General features: G+C 36.5%; 1 protein-coding gene and 1 long non-coding RNA gene across 6 annotated transcripts in view; one reads left to right on the top strand and one right to left on the bottom strand.

Moving 5' to 3' along the window:
* The window catches only part of LOC134933536 (protocadherin alpha-C2-like), a 349,525-nt gene that overhangs the window by 288,065 nt on the left and 35,955 nt on the right, over positions 1-25,505 (bottom strand). The window contains exon 1 of one of the 5 annotated variants that reach the window (XM_063928801.1): positions 21,609-24,033. The exons of 2 other annotated variants lie outside the window; for them this stretch is intronic. In XM_063928801.1, coding sequence (XP_063784871.1) covers positions 21,609-23,945 — 2,337 coding nt within the window. In that variant the 5' untranslated portion in view covers positions 23,946-24,033. Of the gene's footprint in view, positions 1-1,400; positions 3,850-11,196; positions 13,653-21,608; positions 24,034-25,505 lie in introns of those variants that run through there. 2 more of the 5 variants (XM_063928800.1, XM_063928803.1) reach the window with 2 other exon arrangements.
* LOC134933539 (uncharacterized) overlaps positions 13,457-25,505 on the top strand; it is a 26,061-nt gene continuing 14,012 nt past the window's right edge. The window contains exons 1-2 of the long non-coding RNA XR_010179726.1: positions 13,457-13,760; positions 23,450-24,178. This is a non-coding gene — a long non-coding RNA (uncharacterized LOC134933539). The remainder of the gene's footprint in view (positions 13,761-23,449; positions 24,179-25,505) is intronic.

Below are 25,505 nucleotides of genomic sequence, written 5' to 3'. Positions count from 1 at the left end.
ATTGGTGTTGGGATTCTGCATCAGTCACATGACCACCAGTGTACAGGCCACCAGGATACTGAACATATGCAGTCACAATACAAAAAAATTAAATAAATAAAAATATATAAACATAAAATGTATACCAGCCTTTCTTCACCATAAAACTGTATCATACACCTAGTACAATTTCTAAATGTCTTTTATTAATATAATCAGGTGAACAAGCCATTAACACATAAACATTTTGCACTAAATGTATAACTTTTATAATAATTCTAGAAATGCATTTCTTATTTTTTGTAACCAAAGTCAATTTAAAAAAGCATTCCAATATGCTACCAAAAGAAAGCCCTTTAAAAAAAGGAAACCAATTTCATTTATGAAAAACTATTCTCAGTTAAACTGAAAAAATAAAAATAAAAATGAATTAAAAAATACCAAATTTCTGTTTATTCAGTAGTTAGAAATACTGAAATTAAGCTATTTGGTAATAATAGTTTGCATACATTTTAAATTAAAGTATACTTTTAGGAGAACAAGCTGTAAAAAAAACAATAAGCTGAACATATTGAAATTAAATATATGTTGTCTACATTTTTGTATTTGGTGTATTATTGGAAGGTCTTTTTGTACTGTACATAGCTTTTTGTAATGTCAACATCTGTTTGAACCAATAAGAATACACTTAAAATGATTTAGCATATGTTGCAAGAGTTTATATAACAGTTATGGGAGATACTTGCTCCATGAAAAAGTATTGCCACACTGTTTTTAGTATGTTGTATATTCTTAAGTGATGTAAATCTGTTAATGTAGCTTTGTTTCTAAAAATCAAAATTATATGATATCTACAGGGTGATTCAAAAGTCGCAGTACACCCTTTTGTTTCAAAAACTGTGCAGAAATGGGAAAACTGACTTAGATTCAAGATGGCTGATTTTAAGATGGCGGCCATATTTGGTACATACCCTAAAAGATAGCCCACCTCACCATACCTTAATGGAGTATTCAGTTTTCCTTTTTCCTGCACAGCTTTTTAAACAAAAGGGACTTTTGAATCACCCTGTATTATGTCTTGAATAATGCACTGATAATGCTGATTTTTTATTTCTGCTCTTTTGCAATAATATAATCTTTATAACACTATAAAATGTTAATTATGCTGTCAGAATGGTTGTTCATCTTTCATAAGACTTATTTTACAAAAATAGTTTTTTCTAAATTTCAGTCTTTTCAAAAACATTGTATGATTTTGAATCAATGTTGAAATGAAATCAAACATGATTGCTAATAACTCTTTAAAAAATGGTTGAAATAATTAAGAAGTCCTATTTGATTTCTTAATGATATTATGATGTTTAACTGGAAACAATTTATGACTCATTTCAAATAGGCTCTAGATTATCTAGATAACTTACCTTATACTGGTTTGTATGACCATCAACACCTGGGGTTTGAGGGTTATTTGGAGTTAGGACAATTAAGTCATTTTTTCCTTGGAGTGAGTTTGAACATACTCTAAATTGGGTTTGCTGGGAATACATCCAGCTACCTCCAGTATTGGAGCAGATTTTGTAATTTTCTTTCAACTCATTGACTTCATCTCTGTACTTTTGCCATCTTAAAACAGTAAAAACAATTAAAGTGATCAAAAATATACTTGAGATTATACAGATGGCAACCACCAAGTAGACATTTGCATCAGAGATGTCATCAGTGTTACTTTTTGACTCATGGTTATAAGAAGTAACTTCCTCTTCAGATTCCACCAAAGAGATAATGATTTGTGTCACTGCTGTCATAACTGGTTCTCCATGGTCTTGAGCCACCACCACCAGTCTGTATTCTTCATTATCAGAATCTGTAAAGGGACGTTTTAAGCTGATTTCTCCAGTTTGTTGAGAAATTACAAATGGTGTTTTTACTGATGGTTCCTTAAAATTATAAGACATCCAAGCATTATATCCAGAGTCTAAATCTACAGCTCTCACTTTGGTGACAAGATATCCAGGTTGAGCCGATTTTGCCGTTTTAATAGTGACTGCAGAATAAAGTGGGGAAAATGTTGGTGCATTGTCATTAATGTCTTGAATGAAAATATTTAGAGTAAGGTTAGAGCTGAGTGGATGTAGACCGGCATCTGTGGCTTTTATGTGACACTGGAAATAGCTTACTTGTTCATGATCAAAGGATACCAAAGCAAACACCTTCCCATTCTCGGGATTGATAGAGATATAAGATGATATGGGGATCCCAGCAATGGTGCTGTCACTGATTGAGTATGTGATGAAGGAATTTTGAGTGATATCTGGATCAGATGATGATGCGGTGTAAACATGGGAACCTGGTGGATTGTTCTCCTTGATAAAGATTACATCAACAGGCTGTAGAAATTGAGGGGCATTGTCATTTATATCACTTATATCAACTTTAAGAGTTTTTGAAACTGACAGAGATGGCAGACCCTCATCTTTTGCAGTAATAACAACTTCATATTGTGATTTTGTTTCTCGATCTAGTTTTCCATTTACAGTCAAAGAGAAATCCCCTGTAAATGCTGGGTTTATTTTGAAGGGTGTATGTTCAGAAATAAAACAAACAACTTTACCATTTGAACCTGAATCTTTATCATGTACACTAATTATGGCTACTGTTGTTCCCTGTGGTGAGTCCTCTGGAACAGGAACTGATAGTGATGTCACTGTCATCTCAGGAGGATTGTCATTTACATCCACAACAGTGACTACAACTTTACAATGTCCAACCATCTGGAGGTCTCCATTATCAATAGCATCAACCTGAATTTTATACATATTTGTAGTTTCAAAGTCGATTTCATCTTTCACTCGGATATCTCCTGTGTGCTTGTCTAGGTTGAATATGTTTCTTATATCTCCTTTTACCATTTTGCTAAATTCATAGAATATTTCCCCATTTTTCCCTTCATCCAAATCTGTTGCATTCAGTTTAATCACCAGTGTTCCTTTAACAGCATTTTCAATAACACTGCACTGATACAATGGTTGACTAAAAGAGGGAGCATTATCATTTGCATCTTCAGCAATGATGACAATTTGTGTTGTGCCACTTAGTCTTGGTTTACCTCCATCATAAGCTGTAAGAGTGAGGTTGTGAACTGATTGTTTTTCTCTGTCCAGGGATTTCTTCAGCACAAGTTCTAAGGACCTAATTTCATTCATATATTTTTCAAAATCTAACCCAAAATAATCACTTGCACTGATCTCATAATTTGTCACAGAATTTGTTCCAAGATCTGCATCAACGGCTCCTTCTAGAGGGAAACGAGATCCTGCTGGTCTGAGCTCTGACATCACTATATTATTCACACTGGAGGAGAAAGCTGGGCTATTGTCATTTATATCTTCTATTTCTACATCAACACGATACATCTGCACAGGCTTATCTACAATCACCTGCAGGGAAATAATGCAGAAGGGTGTATTTGGACACAGCAGTTCTCTATCTATTGTCTCTTTAACAAACAATATGCCATTCTGCAAATTAACCTGGAAATATTCCCTCTCATCTCTAGAGACAATACGTAACATTCTGGAATTAATCTCACCTATCTCCAGTCCAAGATCCTGAGCAATTCTTCCAACAAAGGTGCCGTGCTTGGATTCCTCTGGCAGGATATAATGCAGCTGACTCAGGACCACATCCCAGGACATTTGCAGCAATAAAAAATGGACCAAATGTCTCTTTGCTAGATAATCCTGTTTTAGACTGGACATTTCTTGATCGATATGATGATGAAGGTGATAATTTCTTCAGTAAATAAGGCATTCACTCTCTCTGAAGGTTCACAACGTGGAAAAAAAATTATATCATGGCCGACATCCCTACAGCAAGATGCTCAGTCGTCAGCACTGAGGAAATATATTTATTTTTTTCCTTGATGCTATAAATTGGTGTGGAGTGTCATCTAGTGTCTGATTTTGATATTACAACTTGAACAATTCTAATGTAAGTGCTTTACATCTATTTCAAATCATTTCTCTTTTCTTATATAAAAAAATACATTTGTATGTATATAGTAAATTAATAATTATGCAGTAGATATTAGAGATTATTAATGTTTTTTGGATTTGAGAGAATTTTTTTTAACGTTTCATGAAATTGTATATTAAATAATATTATTATTAAATATGTGATATTTTGTGACAAAGATTTTATTCATAGTCTTAACTTTGTATTTGAAAATGTAAAAAAGTTGCCACTGCCCTCTGTGAAATGTTCTTAATCTTTTTTACTTAAAACAATAATCTACTGTATGCATCCAGATAATGTAGTGTAAATAAATGAAAACTTATATTTAGATTTTTTTTACTTTAAATGATCATATTTCTGAATGAATGATAAAGTATCAGTTGTGTTTGTGGCTACAATTTGGCTTTGCTTATACTTTGTGAACTTTAAATTTTAGGTCCTGATTCAAGAATATTTTAAATATATTACTAATTAATGTGTTATTTTGCTTAATATTCAGTTTATCATATACAATCACGTAAAAGTGTTACTGTTGAAATTTCAGATATTATTTTTCTGCCTATTTTCCAAACATTATACACTTATTGATTGGTCTTAAATATAATTTTTTTTAAGTGCAATATCATTTTCAAATGAGTTTATTCCAGTAAATCATATATTAGTAAATGAAACAGAAATATATGATAGACAGTGGATACTTCACCTATATATTTAGTTTACTTTCAGCTTCATTTCATATACTATTTATTGAATCACAAATGTATCTCATAAGTAGGGATGCAATAGGATACCAGGACATCCATGCAGTTTTTTAGCCCTTCTATTTTTTCTTTTTATTATTTTTGAGTAAAGTCATTAAATGAGCCAATTCCAACTTGATTTGTTTATTATAATTGAGTGAAAGGATATACTGTAGTATTTTTATTTATGCACTGCAACTCAAACAGAAAATGGCAATTTGTAGAATTCTTGGTGGACTGTTTTTAATGTGACTGGGTGCTCGTACCTTGCACTTTAAACAAATGCACGTGTAACATGATCCTGGTATGCATTCCAAACCCTGTTGCTCTTTGTTCATGATGTTTTTTCTCCCATTTTGCATGTTAACGTCACTTTAAAACCCATTGCTTATAAATCATTTGACAGTTCAACTCTTTTGGTCATTAAAGGTTCTGTCCAACTTGCCCCAGCTAACACACCTCTTTCAAAGTCCATAAGGTTTCCTCTTGCAGCCAAGCTAACGATAAATGTAGGCAACCAATGCAGGGACATAACTAGGGTGCAGTGCTTATGCTGTGCAGTGCTTATGCTCTATGTGCAGAGAAGCGACTGGCAGCACTGTTGCTATTGTCATTTCATGCCCCAGACTGCCACTAGCTGCAGCCCTGCCCACTATAATATATGTATTGATGGGGTGCACCTGGCTCCTTTTCTGCTGGGCACACTACAGTTACATACATTACAGGGAGAAGCGCTGCAGCTGCCCACCTGCATGCTCTGCCCCCTCCCATCTCCCCTGGCTCTGGCCACAGCATCTCCTGGGAGACACATGATGATATCCCTGTCAGCCTCAGCTGACTCCCACAGTACCCTGTGCTGTGAGGATCTGTGGCATTTGTGTGGTGGGGGGGCACTGAGCAGAATTTGGGTCAGACTGATAGAGCTAGGACAGGTCCAGCTAGGCAGGTTGGACAGCCAAGACCACAGCAGCAGACTCAGGTCCCCCAGGTTGGAGTGGGACAGCAACAGTGACTCCTGTGAGGGAGCAGCAGGTGCAGAAGTGCACTTCCCAGTGACTGTACCCCCACCCTGCCCTCAATGACAGAGATTGGGTTGTTGAGTGGCGTGGCTTAGTGCTATGCAATGATTGATATTTTATAGTAAAAAATTAAATAATTATGATAATAAATATATTATACCTTGCTATATGTAATTGTTACTATTTGCATATATATGCTCAGTGAGGTAACAAAACCCACAAACCCCAGAAAAGTGCTCAGGCCACTATTATTATTATTATTATTATTATTATTATTTGTCCACCTTTGTTGGTGACCTAATAAAAGCCTGGCATTTGCTGAGTACAGTATAAAGGGAAGTGGAGTTCATGTGTGTGTGGTGTAATGTGAATAATGGACACTACTGTGTGGTGTAATGTGTATTAGGGTCTCTACTGTGCAGTGTAATCTGATTAATGGACACTACTGTGTGGTGTAATATGAATAATGGACACTTCTGTGTGAACCATGTGAATAACAAACACTTCTGTGCAGTGTAATGTGAATTGGTACTATTATGTGGCCATAGCCCCTTCCTCACAAAGTCACACCCGTTTATTCTGCACGCTATCACTATTACGAATGTAGGGGGAGTCACCAATTTTTTTATGGAATAGGGAACCAAATTGTCTGGTTATGGCACTAAACCATTGCATTCCAGTTTATTCATACAGGACCATAACTGTGCTGGCAGGTTATTTTCTTAAATAATGCATGAGAATTACAGTACCTACAGTATTTGGATGTTCTTGCCAGCAATATGCTTGGTATCCTTCATTTACCTGAATGTTTTTATTTTTTTATAAGTAAAATATACATATTTAATTCTTAACATATATATATATATATATATATAATTTTGCATATATAATTAGAACTACTTATTTGACACAATGTCATTAATTTACTATTCATCATTTTTGAATATTTAATACAATTATTTACAATATATCCAGTGGCTAAAAAAGAAAGGATTATGCATTAATATGGTTTCAATACTGGGTGCTACAGGGAACTTACAGGGGTGCCATGGGTTGTTGGATCAGGACCAAATCCAATTATTTATGATCACTGTAATAGGCAAAACCAGAGTGGGTGGCCGCCATTCATATAATATGTGACAAACAGAAGTGTAACCCTATCCACCACTTTATGGCAGCAACATTAAATAGCATATCATTACCTTCATTCTCTATTGCAGACTATGAAAGCTTCTACCATATCATTAGGATAGTGAACTAATTGTGGTCTACAGGAGATCAAAATCTGAATTACCTTACTGTCCCATCCCTGTGTAAGAATCCACCATCTACAAAGGGCATTTCAACTGAGCATTTCCACAGAGCTTTCACTCACTCTCTATCTGGCCCATTTTATTGTTCCCTCCCACAGAACATGGCTACCTGCTACTGAGGACACAAGTTATGAGATATACAGTAACAGAGAACTGTAGAAACAATAGCAGGTAATGCAGCTAAAATTAGCATGTCTGGCATCATTGAATACATCTATGTATTAATATTGTAACTTGTAATATACAGAACAGAAATGCAACCAAAAACATTATGTGCCTATGGCATGCCTTTTCTGTGTTCTTCTTTTTATCTTGTACAGGATTCAGTATGATATCCCGATGGATTGGATGCTGGCGGGCAGAATCACGACCGCAGCATCCCGGCCATCAGAATCCTGACGGACCCTCCAAAAGTACCCTTCCCTCCCCTTTTCCCTAACCCCAACCCCCCCTTGTGGGTGCCTAACCCTAACCATCCCTGGTGGTGCCTAACCCTAACCCTCTTCAGTGGTGCCTAACCCTAACCTCCCCTTCCAAGCACCTAACCCTAACCCCCCTCCCCGGTACCTTACCATAACCTTACCATCCCCGCACCCTAACCCTAACCTCTCTTCTAATGTCTAATCCAAACATCGCCCCCCCCCCCCCCCATGGCTTGACACGAGCGCGTCCTACTGAAAAAATGATCACGATTCTGGCCATTGGTATTATGATGCCAGGATCCCAAGCTCTGTCGGGATTTTGATGCCGGCTTTATGCTGTACGTTCGGAATTCCGGCACTGCCAGGGACCCATCTGGTATTTTAACTACATCCACTTGTACACATAGTACAAAGTTAATCATCACAAAGATAACTGAGAAAATCTCCAAACATAGAAATTAGTTCAGCTCCCTCGCACAGCAGCTAGGCTAAAGTCAACCTACATTGTCACCTGCAAACAAATTATAGTGAATAAGAATTAGCATTTTGTCTGCTATTTTTTAGATGTGCTTGGCTCTTGCTGTATTATTTTATTTAATCTTTAATTACTGCTCATCTACATGTATCCTGTTTATTTGGAAGCAAAGAGCCACAAACTGAGAATTGGATAGTGAAAGCAACAAGGTTCTCAACAACACAAAGTAGTGATTATAGATTCATGTAACGTCAATGCAGGAAGATTATGGATTCAGTCACACCTCTGTATGGATTGAAAATTATATATCCAGCTTGTTTATTTAAGTTTTGGCTGTATCAAAGGTATCACATACATTTTTATAATGTATTACATATCCATACATAAATCAAGAATTAATAACATGTTGAACTATATGTACTTCTTTATTACAGTATTTAAACTTCTCTATGGGAATCTTCAAAGTTGTATTTGCATTTATTTGCACTGCACATGCTCAGAAATGGGGAAGCAGAGTTCTCATGGGGCGTTCTCACGTAGGCAAAATTCATGTTCATGATTCACACAATTAAAGGCCATGCAGACTCAGACATAAATACAAATACTTGTATGCTTATTTTGATGCACATATTTTGCCATGGGGGTGATGACAAGTTTCAAATCAAGTGCACACAAGGATGCATATAGTACAACTCTTCACTGAAATATACACATTTTTTTATGGGCACACTTATTTTGAGCAATATATACAATATCTGATTCACTTCTAACATTGCAGTATGTCTGATACTGTATATATAAGTAAATAATGAAAGGCTTCCTGAGAACGCACCATCTATGAATGCCATCTGATGGCAAGACATGTCAGCAAAGGAAGAACTAAATTAGGCTTCCCTATGCACATTTGTATAATAGATTAATTAGTATATAGATACATTTCATTAAATAGCTCCTAGAAGTGACCTACAGCTCCAGAATGAAGGGAGGTAAATGGATCATCTTTCTGCTTTACAAATTTGCACTTCCCATAATAAAAAAATACCTTAAACTAAAAAACTGTTTCTGTTTCTCACCCTGCCACATTCCCAGCACACCAAAACAAAGTCATATATTTTTAATTGTTTACAAATTTGACACGTTAGACCATCAAAGAAAGGTCCCTTCACCACAATTTCTGTCTTCCGATCATAAGGATGTCTACAAACAGATGCTTCCATTCATGTGCAGTAACGTCAATGGAAAAAGTTTATATAAATAAAATGTATATATGTTTTTGGTCCATGCATCATACCTAGTACAATGTACTGTATACATTCTTTTTATAAATGTAACAGGGAGAACAGCCCAGCTATATTTTGCACTAAATGCACACAAAAATATTTAGAATAATTTGTAAAAGTGTATTTTAATGGAGGGTTTTTACAAATTTTCTCATCAGAATGGATAAAAGATATAGATAAAATAAAAATATATTTGGTCATATATGCTACCAAATTAAGCTCTGTCAGTTACCAAAAAAGTCACCAAAAAAAATCATGTAAAGACTGAAACATTATTCTTTGTGAATCTGATGACTTCTGGCATATGAAAATGTAAAATGTTATTAAATTCCCAATCCTCTGATTAATCAATAGATTCAAATACTGATATGTAACTATTTGGCAATTAGAATTGTCAAAATTTGCACTTAAATTATTATTATTATTTTAAAACTAAAAGATATTATCCATGTCTTTGTTGTTCTTCTCTTTTTCTCTCTATGTTGTAGTGATGTGTTCTCTCTGAATAATTGTGTACATTTTCTTTTTTGTAAATTGTTCTGGGTTTGGCTTTCGCAATGTTAGGCACCGCTAATTTAAAATGTAGTGGAATGTTTCCCCCAACGTTTATTGCTGCCCACTGCACTGTTGATGCTATTCTGTTGTCTTGCCTTATCCACATTCGCCTATTTTGTATTTTGTATGCAATTACTCTGTATTGTATCTTTTCTATTCCTCTATATTAAAAATCCAATCAAGATATTTAAAAAAATAAATTAAAATATTAAGTGGAACATATTACCAAATACATGACTATTTTTGCATTTGGTGTATTTTTCGGGGTCTCTAAATATTTTTAGATATTTTTAAGTTTGCATTACTGATTAAAACAATAATAAAATACTTACTGTAAGTAAATGAATTGGCCAAATATTAATAGAGTTCATGCAATTCTTTTTTATGGATCCTTTCTGCAAAAAATAGATCCTTTCTCCTTTCTCCAAAAAATTGTATTAACAGAATTTTTTTTTTTTGTATATTTACTTAATTGATAGAATCTGCCAATATATAAGCGTGCTTTGTTTCTAAATGTCATAATTATATGATATTTAATATACATTGTATGATATATGTATTCATAATGCTGATTACTCTTTTCCATGTTTTAGCAATCACATCATATTTTTAAGACTTTTAAAATATTTTTATGCTGTAAAAAGGTCTCTAAATCTCTTGTTGAATGGTCATTTAATTTCTTTAAAAAACTGATAAATGTTCAGTTATGGTGCATATTTTTAACAAAATCAGTTTTTCTAACTTTGTTAGATTTTTCAAAAAATTTCTTCTAACTGGAATCAACTTTCTAACTAAATCAGAGGTGATTGTTCATACATCTTTATATAATTTATTAACCACCTGACTGGCATGGTCACATCAGATTCAACCACACCAGGCTGAACATTATCTGACAGCTGATGCAACCAGTCAGAAAGCAGATTACCCTATCAGAGGGTCCACCTAGTCCATCTGTTTCCAGGTCTGCCCCTTCCCAGTGTCTGCCATGCTGCCGATCACTGCTGATCGGTCAGCCCGGCAGCACACCCCACACTGAAGACATTAGCAACCACAGGGGAAATAATAACAAAGCATCCCTCACCTTTCCTATGGACCACTGGAGGCTGTAGAGAGGGGCATGCACAAAAACAATGTGACATAATGATGTTCTGATTATGGATGTTTTGATGTTCTGATCATCAATGGTTGTACCGATGTTTACTATAGAAACATTTTTTTAATAAAATAAAGTATATATTTTAACTACAGTATATGTTCTTAACCTAATTAAATCATAAAAAAAAATTTTTGAGCAGTTTTTTGGAAACCATATCAACCAGTTAAGTGGTAATGCAAGCTTATACATTTTATGATATTTTCATTGGAAATATTTTTTATTTTCACATCTACTTTTTCTTACCTTATATTGGTGTGCATGACTTTCAATACCTGGAGTTTGAGGGTTATTTGGAGTTAGGACAATTAAGTCATTTTTTCCTTGGACAGAGTTTGAACATACTCTATATTGGGTTTGTTGGGAATACATCCAGCTGCCTCCAGTATTGGAACAAATCTTATAATTTTCTTTCAACTCATTGACCTCATCTCTGTATTTTTGCCATCTTAAAACTGTAAAAACAATTAAAGTGATGAGAAATATACTTGAGATTATGCAGATGGCAACCACCAAGTAGACATTTGCATCAGAGATGTCATCACTGTTACTTTTTGACTCATGATTATAAAAGATAATTTCCTCTTCAGAATCCACCAAGGAGATAATGATTTGTGTCACTGCTGTCATAACTGGTTCTCCATGGTCCTGTGCCACCACCACCAGTCTGTATTCTTCATTATCGGAATCTGTAAATGGACGTTTTAAGCTGATTTCTCCAGTTTGTTGAGAAATAACAAATGGTGATTTTCCTGAAGGTTCCTTAAAATTATAAGACATCCAAGCATTGTATCCAGAATCTAAATCTACAGCTCTCATTTTGGTTACAAGATATCCAGGTTGAGCCGATTTTGCAGTTTTAATAGTGACTTCAGAATAAAGTGGGGAAAATGTGGGTGCATTGTCATTAATGTCTTGAATGAAAATATTTAGAGTAAGGTTAGAGCTGAGTGGATGTAGACCAGCATCTGTGGCTTTTATGTGACACTGGAAATAGTTAACTTGTTCATGATCAAAGGATATCAAAGCAAATACCTTCCCATTCTCAGGATTAATGGAGATGTAAGATGATATAGGAATCCCAGCAATGGTGCTGTCACTAATTGTGTATGTGATGAAGGAATTTTGGCCGATATCCGGATCAGATGCTGATGCTGTGTAGACATGGGTACCTGGTGGGTTGTTTTCCCTGATAAAGATTATGTCAACAGGCTGTAGAAATTGAGGGGCATTGTCATTTACATCACTTATATCAACTTTAAGAGTGTGTGAAACTGACAGAGGTGGTATTCCCTCATCTCTTGCAGTAATAACAACTTCATATTGAGATTTTGTTTCTCGATCTAGTTTTCCATTCACAGTTAATGAGAAATCTCCTGTAAATGCTGGATTTATTTTGAAGGGTGTATGTTCAGAAATATAACAAACAACTTTTCCATTTGAACCTGAATCTTTATCATGTACACTAATTATTGCTACTGTTGTTTCTTGTGGTGAGTCCTCTGGAACAGGAACTGAGAGTGATGACACTGTCATCTCAGGAGGATTGTCATTGACATCAACAATAGTGACTACAACTTTACAATGTCCAACCATCTGGAGCTCTCCATTATCAATAGCATCAACCTGAATTTCATACATATTTGTAGTTTCATAGTCTATTTTATCTTTCACTCGGATTTCCCCTGTGAGCTTGTCTAGGTTCAAAACATTTCTTACATCTACTTTTACCATTTTGCTAAATTCATAGAATATTTCCCCATTTTTTCCGTCATCCAAATCGGTGGCATTCAGCCTTATCACCAATGTTCCTTTAACAGCATTTTCAGTCACACTGCACTGATAAAATGGTTGACTAAAAGAGGGTGCATTATCATTAAGATCTTCAACAATGATGACAATTTGTGTTGTGCCACTTAATCTTGGCTTACCTCCATCATAAGCTGCAAGAGTGAGGTTGTGAACTGACTGTTTCTCTCTGTCTAGAGATTTCTTCAGCACAAGTTCTAAGGATCTGATTTGATTAATGTATTTTTGAAAATCCAATGCAAAATAATCACTTGCACTGATCTCATAATTTGTGACAGAATTTGTTCCAAGATCTGCATCAACTGCTCTTTCCAGTGGGAAATGAGATCCTGCTGGTCTGAGCTCTGATATCACTATCTTATTCACACTGGAGGAGAAAGCCGGGCTATTGTCATTTATGTCTTCTATTTCTACATCAACACGATACATCTGCACAGGCTTATCTACAATAACCTGCAGGGGAATAATGCAGAAGGGTGTATTTGGACACAGCAGTTCTCTATCTATTGTCTCTTTAACAAACAAGATTCCATTCTGCAGATTAACCTGGAAATATTCCTTCTCATCTCTAGTGACAATACGTAACATTCTGGAATTAATCTCACCTATATCCAGTCCAAGATCCTGAGCAATTCTTCCAACAAAGGTGCCGTGCTTGGATTCCTCCGGAATGATATAATGCAGCTGACTCAGGACCACATCCCAGGACATTTGCAGCAATAAGAAATAGACCAAATGTCTCTTTGTCAAATAATCCTGTTTTAGACTGAACATTTCTTGTTCTATATGATGATGAAAGTGATAATTTCTTCAGTAAATAAGGCATTCACTCTCTCTGAAGGTTCACAACGTGTAAGAAAAATTATATCATGGCCGATATCCATACAGCAAGATGCTCTGTCGTCAACAATGGTGAAATATATTTTTTCCTTGATGCTATAAGTTGGTGTGCAGTGTCATCTAGTGTCTGATTCTGAGATTTCAACAAAGTCAAATCTAAAGTAAGTGCCTTATATCTATAGTAAAATGTGTACCTTTATTGAAAAATAAATTGGTTAATAAAATTTGTACTAGATGTTACATATTGTTTAACATAGTATTTAATTTGAATATTTGCATTTTAACTGTTTATGAAAATGATCATTAAAAGAGTGATGTAGATTTAATTTTACAATATTAATCATTTCATTTAAAAAAAAGTGTAATGTTCTTTTGTAACAGTCCATTATGAAATATATATCTTTATTTTAAAAAAAATTATTATGAATTACTGTATTAGGGTTTATTTTTATATTTGTGAGAGTTTTTAGCAATTATAATATTAGTGAACTGAACAGTCCAATAATAATTTTAAATAAGAAAAAAAAATCAAATCAATCACAATGTATCAATATATAAAAAAAATCTGAATTAAAAAAATACACCTGAACACCAACTTTATTGATGCATTATAAATATTATTAGCTTTGATACTGTAGTTATGACCTGGCAGTGTACTGGCAATATGTCCAACAAATTATGGGCCTAATCCAGGTCCAGTCAGTCCTGTGCCCATTATGGAAAGTACCAATTTTTGGTACTTTGTGCAAGCACAAGACACATTCTGCATGTACACAAATGGGTCATGTAAAATAGAATGCAGATCGACAGCAGATTGTCAGTGGTTGACAGCCTGCTGCCGTCGGGGTGCATTGAGGGGGCAGTGATGGCCTCTGTTTGTTAAAACGGAGGTGTGTTGCCACTGTTTATGAAGTGGTGGTGCCGTAAGCCACCTGATGGTGAGTCAGTGATCATGCTGTGTCCTAGGATGCAGCTCATATCACTACTGCATCAGGAGATGACTGCTTGCTATAGACACCTCCTGCTGCATACAGTGCTATAACTGTTGCTACCAAGGAAGCATAGCAGTGATAACTCCAACCACATCTGAATCAGGCCCTATAAACTTTACAGTGGTTGTTATTATTATTCATGCTTGCTGACTTCCTGGCTACTCTCTGTGGGGAAAAACAGCCAGGTAGGCTCAGCAAGGGGGGGTGTGGAGGTGATGATGTGTCACAGCCGGTGGGGTGGAGATAAGGGGCGGTGAAAGGGCATGGTGGTTGAGACATATCATTGTAGCTATTACTGGCTATGATGATGCAAATCAGCAAGAATTGCATCATCGACTACCCGAACCACCCACTTTACTTGTAGGCAGGGAGACTTTCCTACCCTTATAGGTGGGCCGGGAGAGTCACCCAATTTTTGGGAGTCTCCCGGAGGATCCAGGATACTAGGCAAGTGTGTTATTATTATTTTAATTATTATTATTATTATTATTATTATTAATAGCCAACATATTGAGCAGTGCTGTACATTGAGGGGATAGTCAGAGGCGTCACCAGGTGTGGTGACATCCGGTGCGCACCCCTAATCTCCTGCCGTGCTCCCTGCAAAAAAGGGGCATGGTCTTACACATGGAGGTGTGGCTTTGCGGGATTCCCGGAATCATCACTCTGTGGGAAGCCCAGCATCTCCGGAGATGCTGGGCTTCCCCCAGAGACAGTCTTCATGCTCTGTCGGCTCCTCTTCTATGACAGGAGCAGGATGCTGTAGGAGACTTTCTCACTGCAGCACCTGGCTCCTGACACTGCGGAGGAGGAGCTGACATTTGGTGTCACCCCCCTCCAGGTGTCACACCCGGGTGCGGGCTGCACCCCTCGCACCCGCCTTGTGATGCCACTGGGGATAGTGACACAAAGAAATGCCATGCTAGCTCATGAAACTGAAAGCACAGTTGGTCTTGGTTAAAAGTTACAACCTTGTACATGTGAGTAAAAACTGATGCTTCATGCCTGATTCAGAAGAAAATTTAAAAAAGTAGCGTTTTACATGCAGGGAAAATACTGACTACATTTGTATGTAGTGAACAAATATTGGGCAGCCTGTTGTTACACTGAGGTTTATAATTAAGCTAGGAAATGTCCCTCCAAACTTTACACATTTCATATCTGCACCACATTCAGTGATACATACAGTAACTTACTTCATTTGGAGAAAGTGCATGTGGTTATTCCTTACTTGCCTACTTTTGAAAAAGCATTTCATCGAGATTGTGAAAGTAATACCTACAGTAGAGTATAAGTGCAGATGTGTACTGCAACATCTGAGAGGCATGTCATAAAAATGACGTACATCCAAATATAAATGAGTCCCAAAACAGTTAGTAAGAAATACTTGTTGACAAAAAAATACTTATATTTTTCAGGGCTTGCTCAGGTATAGTTAGGGAAGCCAATCCCGGACCATTTTTTCAATCCCGGGATTGGCTTTTAAGTGTGTGGTCGCCCCCTCACCCCACCCCGCACACATTACTAACCGTATACCGAGAATGGGTGGGTGGGGATCTCTTCCTGCACTTCCTCAGTGCACAGCTGATGGCACAGCGTGACCTCATGCTGTGCCAGGGGAGCTAGATGGAGGAAGCTGGGCAGTGTCTGAGCGTCCTGTGGACACTCAATGCTGATCCCTCAATCTCCAGGATTGGACCTTCCAATCCCGGGATTGAATCCCGGCTGTTTTTGGCCCTAACTCCCGGGATCCCGCCGATCCCGGGCTTGGCCACCATAGGTATAGTGTTACAAGAGGTTCCATATACAGTAAGTGGCCATGTGAAACCTTATTTAAAAATGCAAAAGTGACAAGTGGAAGGTGATAATGCACTAACCAATCAGCTCCTAACTGTCATTTTTCAAATCTGTAATGATTGGCTGGTGCATTATCACCTTCCACTTATCACTGCTTTATCACTTCTCCAGGCTTAATATATCTGCCCCATTGTGCCTTATAACCAATGCAGGGAAATGGCACTGATGATCCCACTTGAATATACAATATATATCTTAGATTGTTTTCACCCAAGAATATAATAGCTACATAATGGGGGTAACGTTCAATCATGGAGATTTCTAGGCTCTTCAGTGAGTCAGGGGGATTGCTACTGTTTCAGGGATCCTTCCTGACAATCAGGGAGAGTTGGCAAGTACAGTATGCCATGTTCACAAGAGTTGAGCTCATAGCTGCTGTCACCAAGCAAAAATGGAGAGCACCACATAAGTTGCAAAGGTGGCAACATTAATGACAATTGAACTCACTTTGTGTAGCAACTAAACTGAGACGGCATTCACTAAACCTTAAATAAAAACTCTGACCTTGGTTTAATGTCACTCCTCGCTACAACACTGCCCTTTCCCACTGCCTTCAAACTTTATTAGCTGCCTTATATTGTAATCCACAGAGCTGATCTATAGTATAGCTATCTCTGATGGCCATCTGCATACAGTACCATACCATATATAACCCCATAAATGTCTTATTATCCAAAGACATACTGATACTGTAGGTTTATTGGCTTTTCCAGACATCATAAATTCAAGGAACTTTCATACATAAAGTGCCTCCATTGGCCACATGAAAAAAAATTAAATTCACTGTATTGCAGTAAATCAGAACTTAATGAAAGTGAAACCGATCATGAGGTGCAAGGTACTTTACCATTCTTCTATAATTCATTTTGACCCTAATCTTATTTCATATCATAAGTAGAGCTCCAGTGTAACACAAAGTTAGACAGTTTGTTAGACCCTTAATATGATTCCTTGCTTCCTGTTTTGTATGTCAAACCAGTGGCGTCACAAGCCAGGTGCGGCCCGCACCTGGGTGTGATGCCTAAAAGGGGTGGCACCAATCTGTGGGCTCCTCCACAATGACAGGAGCCAGGTGCCGCAGTGTGAAATTCTGCTACAGCACCCAGTTTCTATCATAGAAGAGGAGCCAATAGCGCTACAGACAGTCTCCGGGGACAGCCCAGTAAAGCCCTGCATCTCCAGAGATGCTGGGCACGCCCCAGTAGTGACAACCTGTGAGGCCATGCCCCCTTTCTTTGCAACCACGCCCCTTTTTGCCGCGAGCGTGCCTCCTGTGCGCTGGCATATTAAGGGTGCGCACCGGGTGTCACCTCTGTGTCAAACTGCATTAAAGTAATCTATTATGTGTGATAATCTCAACAATTTTTAATAAATAGAATTGATGTAAATAATATGGTAAGTTTTAGAATTCTTCTAATATTGGCTGCATGCATTGAAGTATATAGTAAGTGAGCATTATATTAATATTTACTCACACTGTTAGTTCATTTTAACCTCAACCAACAACAATGTTTTTTCATTTTTGTTTTGTGCTAAAATGGTGCTACTAAATAAGTGTATCAGACAGTCATGTATAGTTATAGCAAACATGATAGGAAAGGGAAAACAGTTTTCAGAATTTACTGTACTCACTTTGGTTCAAATGTTTGCCCTACCCTCAGTAAAATCTATACATTTAATCATCATTCTCATTTCTCACAAATATCAAATTATTCTGCTAATCATTTTCAACTGTAAAAGACATATAGGGGCATATTTAATTGCAGGCAATATTTTTAAAAACATTGCAGTGCATGGGTTTTCCCACAGCCACAAGGTTTTGTTTTTTTAATTCGATTGCTGGGGAGAAATACAGTCGCGTTAATTTCAATTGGAATTAGAGTAACACAGGTTTTATTTGTCCTGCAGCCTCCCAGCAGGGAAAAATCCCTATTTTAAGCAACAAATGTCAGGAATCCCTTCAGAAACCCTTGGACATCTCCACCACCATTGACTAATTAGGCAATTGAAAGTTTTCAATTAGCCTAAATGATCCTATAACTACATGTCATTATTGTTGTTTCAAAAAAGCCTCACATTACCCACAAATCAACTTTTACATGAGGTTATGTATCCCAAATTTGATTAAAGGTTTCATTTAAATTAAAAATAATAGTTTTTTTGTATTTTTCTATTTTTTATTTTAAATGGCCTCAAATTACCCCCCAAAAAACACCCTTTTAAACAAAAAATAATAATTTCTTGTGTGTCTTTAAACAAAAAAGTTTGCTTTGTATCATTTTTGAACCATTATTGCTGTTGCCAAATAATTTTTATATATTTTGTGGGTACAGGCTGTTCCCCTTTTTTTTACATTTTCTTTGAATTTTTTAGATTTCCTTTAAATACCATGATACCATATCAGGAGCACACTTAGCCATGGTAATTAAAAAATGGTCAGTATTAAAAAATGGGTGCAATAACCATGTTGATTTAAGTGGTCAAATTAATTAAGATAATTGAATATGCCCCATAGTCTGAAATTCAGATAGACGCAGCATAATTTTTCCAAATTAATGTTACTCAAGTCAAGAATGATTGATGATTGTGGAAAATGCAGTCTCATGCATCATTCCACAATATTCTAGAAATGCTCAGTTGGGTTCAGATCTGGTATCTAAGACAGACAAGGCACTTGGATAATATAATTAGGATACTCATAATACTATTTGGAGTGCTATGTGGATGAACATACTGTAAGTCCTAGTCCAGTGGATCTTGCATTCTATGAGTCCTATCACATGGACAGATGCACACTAGAGTTCATTCTATTTTATTTGCAGCAGTGTACTCAAAAACATGTATTACCAGGAATTATTATTAATATATGCATTAAAACCCAGCTATGAGATCCTGCTTTGTAAAGTTCTCAACAGACTGTTTTGTTGAAACTGGCCACAGTAATATGATCTTGGAGCATGCATCTTTCTGCCCTGTTGACATTTGCTGATGATATACTGTATATATCCATTGCAGTACTATGTTGAATGTAGACACCATTGTTCATATACCATTGCAGTCTTGGCTTCCAAAGGCCCAGTCAAACTCACCTCTTTCAAAGTAACTAAGGTCACCTCTTTGAGCAATGCTAGCCATAATCAGAAGCCCTTCCAATGCAATGTTGTTGGGGGGTTTAATTTTGTCTAAAATGATTTACAGTACTATACTTGGTTGTTTGTTTTTATTCATATACACAAGGTATAAAGTTATTCACCTAGGAGGTGATTGAGAAAATTATCCAATTATAAAGAGTGTAGAACTATGTACAAAATTTATGTTTATTGTTTATTTTGATTTTGATGCTCATCCAAGTAAGTTTATTCAAAATGTTCAAAAAAGTTCAAAAAGACTTTAAAAATTGTTCATGTCTTTCCCCCTGGCAAAGAGTTTCCCAAACGGTCCAGGTTTTAAGAATATCCATGCTTGAGCACAGGAAATGTAACACCCCAGTCAAGTTGATTTAACAATCTGGACTCAAGCATGGATAGCCTTAAAACCAGTGATGTGCGGTGGGATGAGGCAGAGCCTTTCCTGTCATACTAACGTTTGTGCCAGAGTTGTGACTGTATAAAGTATATGAAAAATACAAAGAATATGTTTGAAATATCTTGTTTGCATTATTCTAATCATTTTTATAGCCAAAACTCTGGAGTAAAAAGTCTATGGCAGGTGAGGCAGTGCCTCACCTGCTTATCTTTTCCGCACATCTCTGATCAAAACTCACCAAATTTCCAGGAGTTTATACTGCTGTACCTGTGTATAATGCCCAGATATACACTTTGGCTCATATATTGCATGTAAACCTAGCTCTGGTGCTAGCCAGTGTCTCCTGAGCCATTTAGCTCGCCGCACATCCCTGCTTAAAACCTGTACTGCAATGGCAGAATTTGGGAAACTCTGAATTACTTGGATGAGTTTGGGAAACTCTGCCCTGGCATACTCCCAGCCCAAAAAAATCTTGTCACACATTCTCCATGACATGTTCAAATTTTTCATAACTGTCCTACACAGGACTGCAGTTCCCCAGTAAAATCCACCACTACAGGGAGTGAGCCAGTTGCAGTCTGTGACTGCACTGGCTACAGAGTGACTGGCAGTTATGACTTCTATTAGAAATCCTACCTGCCAATCAACCCCAGTAGAGGAAGTCCCATTGGTAGGTGTCTCCTCCCTCTGGGACTGCCAGATCGGGTGCGATTGCCTGATAGCGATCAGCGCATTCTCATTCATGCGGCGGCTTGACTGTGCATGTGCAAACCCCGGCTTTTATGGACTGCAGCTGATACAGTCCTTAGAAGGCGGGAGTTTGCCACTTGACTGCGCATGTATGTACATGGGACCTGGCCGGAGGCAGCAGCGGTTCTCTTCTCTCCCCAGGAACTGCCCACTCCTCCTAAAATGTAGGAGCCACCTCTATACAGTATACCTACAAAACAACACCATCAACAGAACAACTATTCCTACCACATACCAACATACATATTGCATTGATGTGCAATATCTATGAGCCTTCTAGGGAACAAAAAAGTTATAATAAAACTAAATTATAAACCTTTGTTTCTGGACCATCTAAAGTTATTCTCCTTGAAACACACTCACATCTAAAAAGAATATATATTCTGGTCATAAAAGGCCAAACTATTTCAGTAGTGAAGTTAGCTAAAATTATAATTGGCTTAATTTTCATACACAATGTAATTTTTGGAGAGCCAACACTATTTAAAAAAGATAACATTTTAAATATGACATACAGTACTGTATAAATATGACATATATTTTTATTTTTGCTTGTTTGGTTGTTAATCTTTTTATGAATCAGTCATTTTTTAATGTAATAAAAATTCATTCATCATATTATTTTAAAAAATGTGTATTTTAATTTGACACCATTTTCAAAACCTTTTTATGTTAAATCAATATTCCTTCTTGTATGACAAATTTATATATATATATACAGTACATATATATATATATATATATATATAAACCTGTTGTGATTTCCTGAAAGATCCTTCTGTATGCTGCAACTTGTTGCCATACATAAAATGCAATGCAAGACAGATCAAAATGGGCTCATCAATAACTTTAATGATTTTGTTTTTTAAACTTAATTTCTCCTACCTTATATTGGTTTGCATGACCATCAATACCTGGAATTTGAGGATTATTTGGAGTTAGGACAATTAAGTCATTTTTTCCTTGGAGTGAGTTTGAACATACTCTGTATTGGGTTTGCTGGGAATACATCCAGCTACCTCCAGTGTTGGAACAGATTTTGTAATTTTCCTTCAATTCATCGACTTCATCTCTGTATTTTTGCCATCTTAAAACAGTAAAAACAATTAAAGTGATAAGAAAAATACTTGAAATGATGCAGATAGCAACCACCAAGTAGACGTTAGCATCAGAGATCTCATCACTATTACTTTTTAACTCATAATTATCAAACATCATCTCTTCTTCAGATTCCACCAATGAGATAATGATTTGTGTCACAGCTGTCATAAATGGTTCTCCATGGTCTTGAGCCACCACCACCAGTCTGTATTCTTCATTATCGGAATCTGTAAATGGACGTTTTAGACTGATATCTCCGGTTTGTTGAGAAATTACAAATGGTGTTTTTCCTGATGGTTCCTTAAAATTGTAGGACATCCACGCATTGTATCCAGAGTCTAAATCTATAGCTTTCACTTTGGTTACAAGATATCCAGGTTGGGCCGATTTTGCAGCTTTGATTGTGACTTCAGAATAAAGTGGTGAAAATGTGGGTGCATTGTCATTAATATCTTCAATGAAAATATTTAGAGTAAGGTTAGAGCTGAGTGGATGTAGACCAGCATCTATGGCTTTTATGTGACACTGAAAATAGTTAACTTGTTCATGATCAAAGGATAATAAAGCAAACACCTTCCCATTCTCGGGATTGATGGAGATGTATGATGATATGGGTATTCCATCAATGGTGCTGTCACTGATTGAGTATGTGATGAAGGAATTTTGGCTGATATCTGGATCTGAGGCTGATGCTGTGTAGACATGGGAACCTGGTGGGTTGTTTTCCCTGATAAAGATTATATCAACAGGCTGTATAAATTGAGGAGCATTGTCATTGATATCACTTATGTCAACTTTAAGAGTTTTTGAAACTGACAGAGGTGGTAATCCCTCATCTCTCGCAGTAATAACAACTTCATATTGAGATTTTGTTTCTCGATCTAGTTTTCCATTCACAGTCAAAGAAAAATCCCCTGTAAATGCTGGGTTTATTTTGAAGGGTGTATTTTCAGAAATAAAACAAACAACTTTTCCATGTGAACCTGAGTCTTTATCATGTACATTAATAAGAGCAACTGTTGTTCCTTGTGGTGAGTCCTCTGGAACAGGAACTGAGAGTGATATCACTGTCATCTCAGGAGGATTGTCATTGACATCAACAACAGTCACTACAACTTTACAATGTCCAACCATCTGAATATCTCCATTATCAATAGCATCAACCTGAATTTTATACATATTTGTTGTTTCAAAGTCTATTTCATCTTTCACTCGGATTTCTCCTGTGAGCTTGTCTAGGTTGAAAACATTTCTTACATCTACTTTTACCATTTTGCTAAATTCATAGAATATTTCCCCATTTTTCCCTTCATCCATATCTGTGGCATTCAGTTTAATCACCAATGTTCCTTTGACAGCATTTTCGGTCACACTGCACTGGTACAATGGTTGACTAAAAGAGGGTGCGTTATCATTAACATCTTCAACAAAGATGACAATTTGTGTTGTGCCACTTAGTCTTGGTTTACCTCCATCGTAAGCTGTAAGAGTGAGGTTGTGAGCGGACTGTTTTTCTCTGTCTAGGGATTTCTTCAGCACAAGTTCTAAGGATCTAATTTCATTCATATATTTTTCAAAATCCAAAGCAAAATAATCACTTGCACTGATCTCATAATTTGTTACAGAATTTGTTGCTAGATCTGCATCAACTGCTCCTTCTAGAGGGAAACGAGATCCTGCTGGTCTGAGCTCTGACATTACTATCTTATTCACACTGGAGAAGAAAGCTGGGCTATTGTCATTTATATCTTCTATTTCTACATCAACACGATATATCTGCACAGGCTTATCTACAATAACCTGCAGGGGAATAATGCAGAAGGGTGTATTTTGACACAGGAGTTCTCTATCTAATGTGTCTTTAACAAACAAGATTCCATTCTGCAGATTAACCTGGAAATATTCCTTCTCATCTCTAGAGACAATACGTAACATTCTGGAATTAATCTCACCTATCTCCAGTCCCAGGTCCTGAGCAATTCTTCCGACAAATGTGCCGTGCTTGGATTCCTCCGGAATGATATAATGCAGCTGACTCAGGACCACATCCCAGGACATTTGCAGCAATAAGAAATGGACCAAATATATCTTTGCTGGACAATCCTGTTTTAGACTGGACATATCTTGATTTATATGATGGTGAAGGTGATAACTTCTCTAGTAAACAAGGCATTCACTCTCTCTCTGAAGGTTCACAGCTTGGAAAAAAAGAATATCATGGCCGACATCCCTACAGCAAGATGCTCAGTCGTTAACAATGGAGAAGTGTATTTCTTCTTATACTTAGTGCTATAACTTGGTGTGTAGTGTCATCTAGTGTTGAATATTGATATTGCAACTAGAACAGCTCTAATGTAAGTACAAATATTTTAAATTGTGATTTCTTTGTTAAAAAAGCAATTTTCTAAACTTATAATGAATAACAAAATATGATCAAATTTTAGAAATTATTTATATGTTGGCTTTCAATTGATTATTATTTTTATTTCAGTAGTATGTATGATTAAACATGTGATGTTGGTTTAATTTTACACATTCAATCAAGTATTTGAAAATGCAAAGTTAAGTTGAATGCTTGTCTTCAATAGCCTTTTATAAAATGTGCTTTTTCACTTTACTACAATACGGTATGTTAAATAGCTTTGCATCAATTGTTATAGTCTTTTGCAATTTAATATTGATGCACTGGGTCCAAGCCATCTCAAATTAAGTGAACAAACTTCTTGCTCTAGTATGATATCAATTGCAGAGTTACTAATAATATATAGACTTAATATAGAGTTGCACCACCATATGCATCTACAGTGTATGTGGACTATTGAATCTTCCAATGTTGGAATTGTGCAGGAAATATTCATCATCAGTCTTTTACAATGAAATTACTTAGGAAACCATTGTTAAAGGCATCGGTCCACAAAATCCTATAAATGTACATATAGTAAATATGCTGATCAAATTATTGGATGGAACACACACTTTAGAAAAAAAATTGCTGCATCTTGTCATGAAGTCAATCACTTGGTACCATTAAGTAGAGATTAGCATTGAGCTTACTTTTGTAAATGCATGATGGAACAATTAGTATTTTTAACTGTTCAATAAAGCACTCTGATCTGTACAGGTTTTTTAGTTTAGTTTAGATACTTTTTATTTGTCTAGATCAGGCATTCCCAACCACGGTCCTCAAGGCACACCAACAGTGCAGGTTTTAGTGATATCCAGGCTGCAGCACAGATGGTTAAAGCAAAATAACTGAGCTACTAATTAAGTCACCTGTGCTGAAGCCTGGATATCACAAAAACCTGTACTCTTAGTGTGCCTTGAGGGCCGTAGTTGGGAATGCCTGGTCTAGATCATGATTCCTCTGACCATTTCACTTTCTTCCTTAGAGATCCATTTCCTGTTCTGTTTACTTCCCTAAAGTGACAAACTTGCAGTGTCACGTTTGATGATTAGCAAATACACTGTCAATCAATGATTACAACTTCAGCTAACACAAGCCTGACCAGGTTGTCTTCATTTGGCAGTCTGGATCATCTAGGGTAATTTCCTCATTTGGAGCTGCCAATGTACAGCTCTTATGCACACCTGGTCATCCTCCTACACCTGGGAGTCCAGTTGAACTAAACAGTGAGGATCATGGTTTGCACAATAATGTATCTGAATACCTTTTTGCTTCAT

This window comes from Pseudophryne corroboree, chromosome 6, assembly GCF_028390025.1.
Source record: "Pseudophryne corroboree isolate aPseCor3 chromosome 6, aPseCor3.hap2, whole genome shotgun sequence".
Lineage (NCBI taxonomy): Eukaryota > Metazoa > Chordata > Amphibia > Anura > Myobatrachidae > Pseudophryne > Pseudophryne corroboree.
This window is presented reverse-complemented; position numbering and strand designations above follow the sequence as displayed.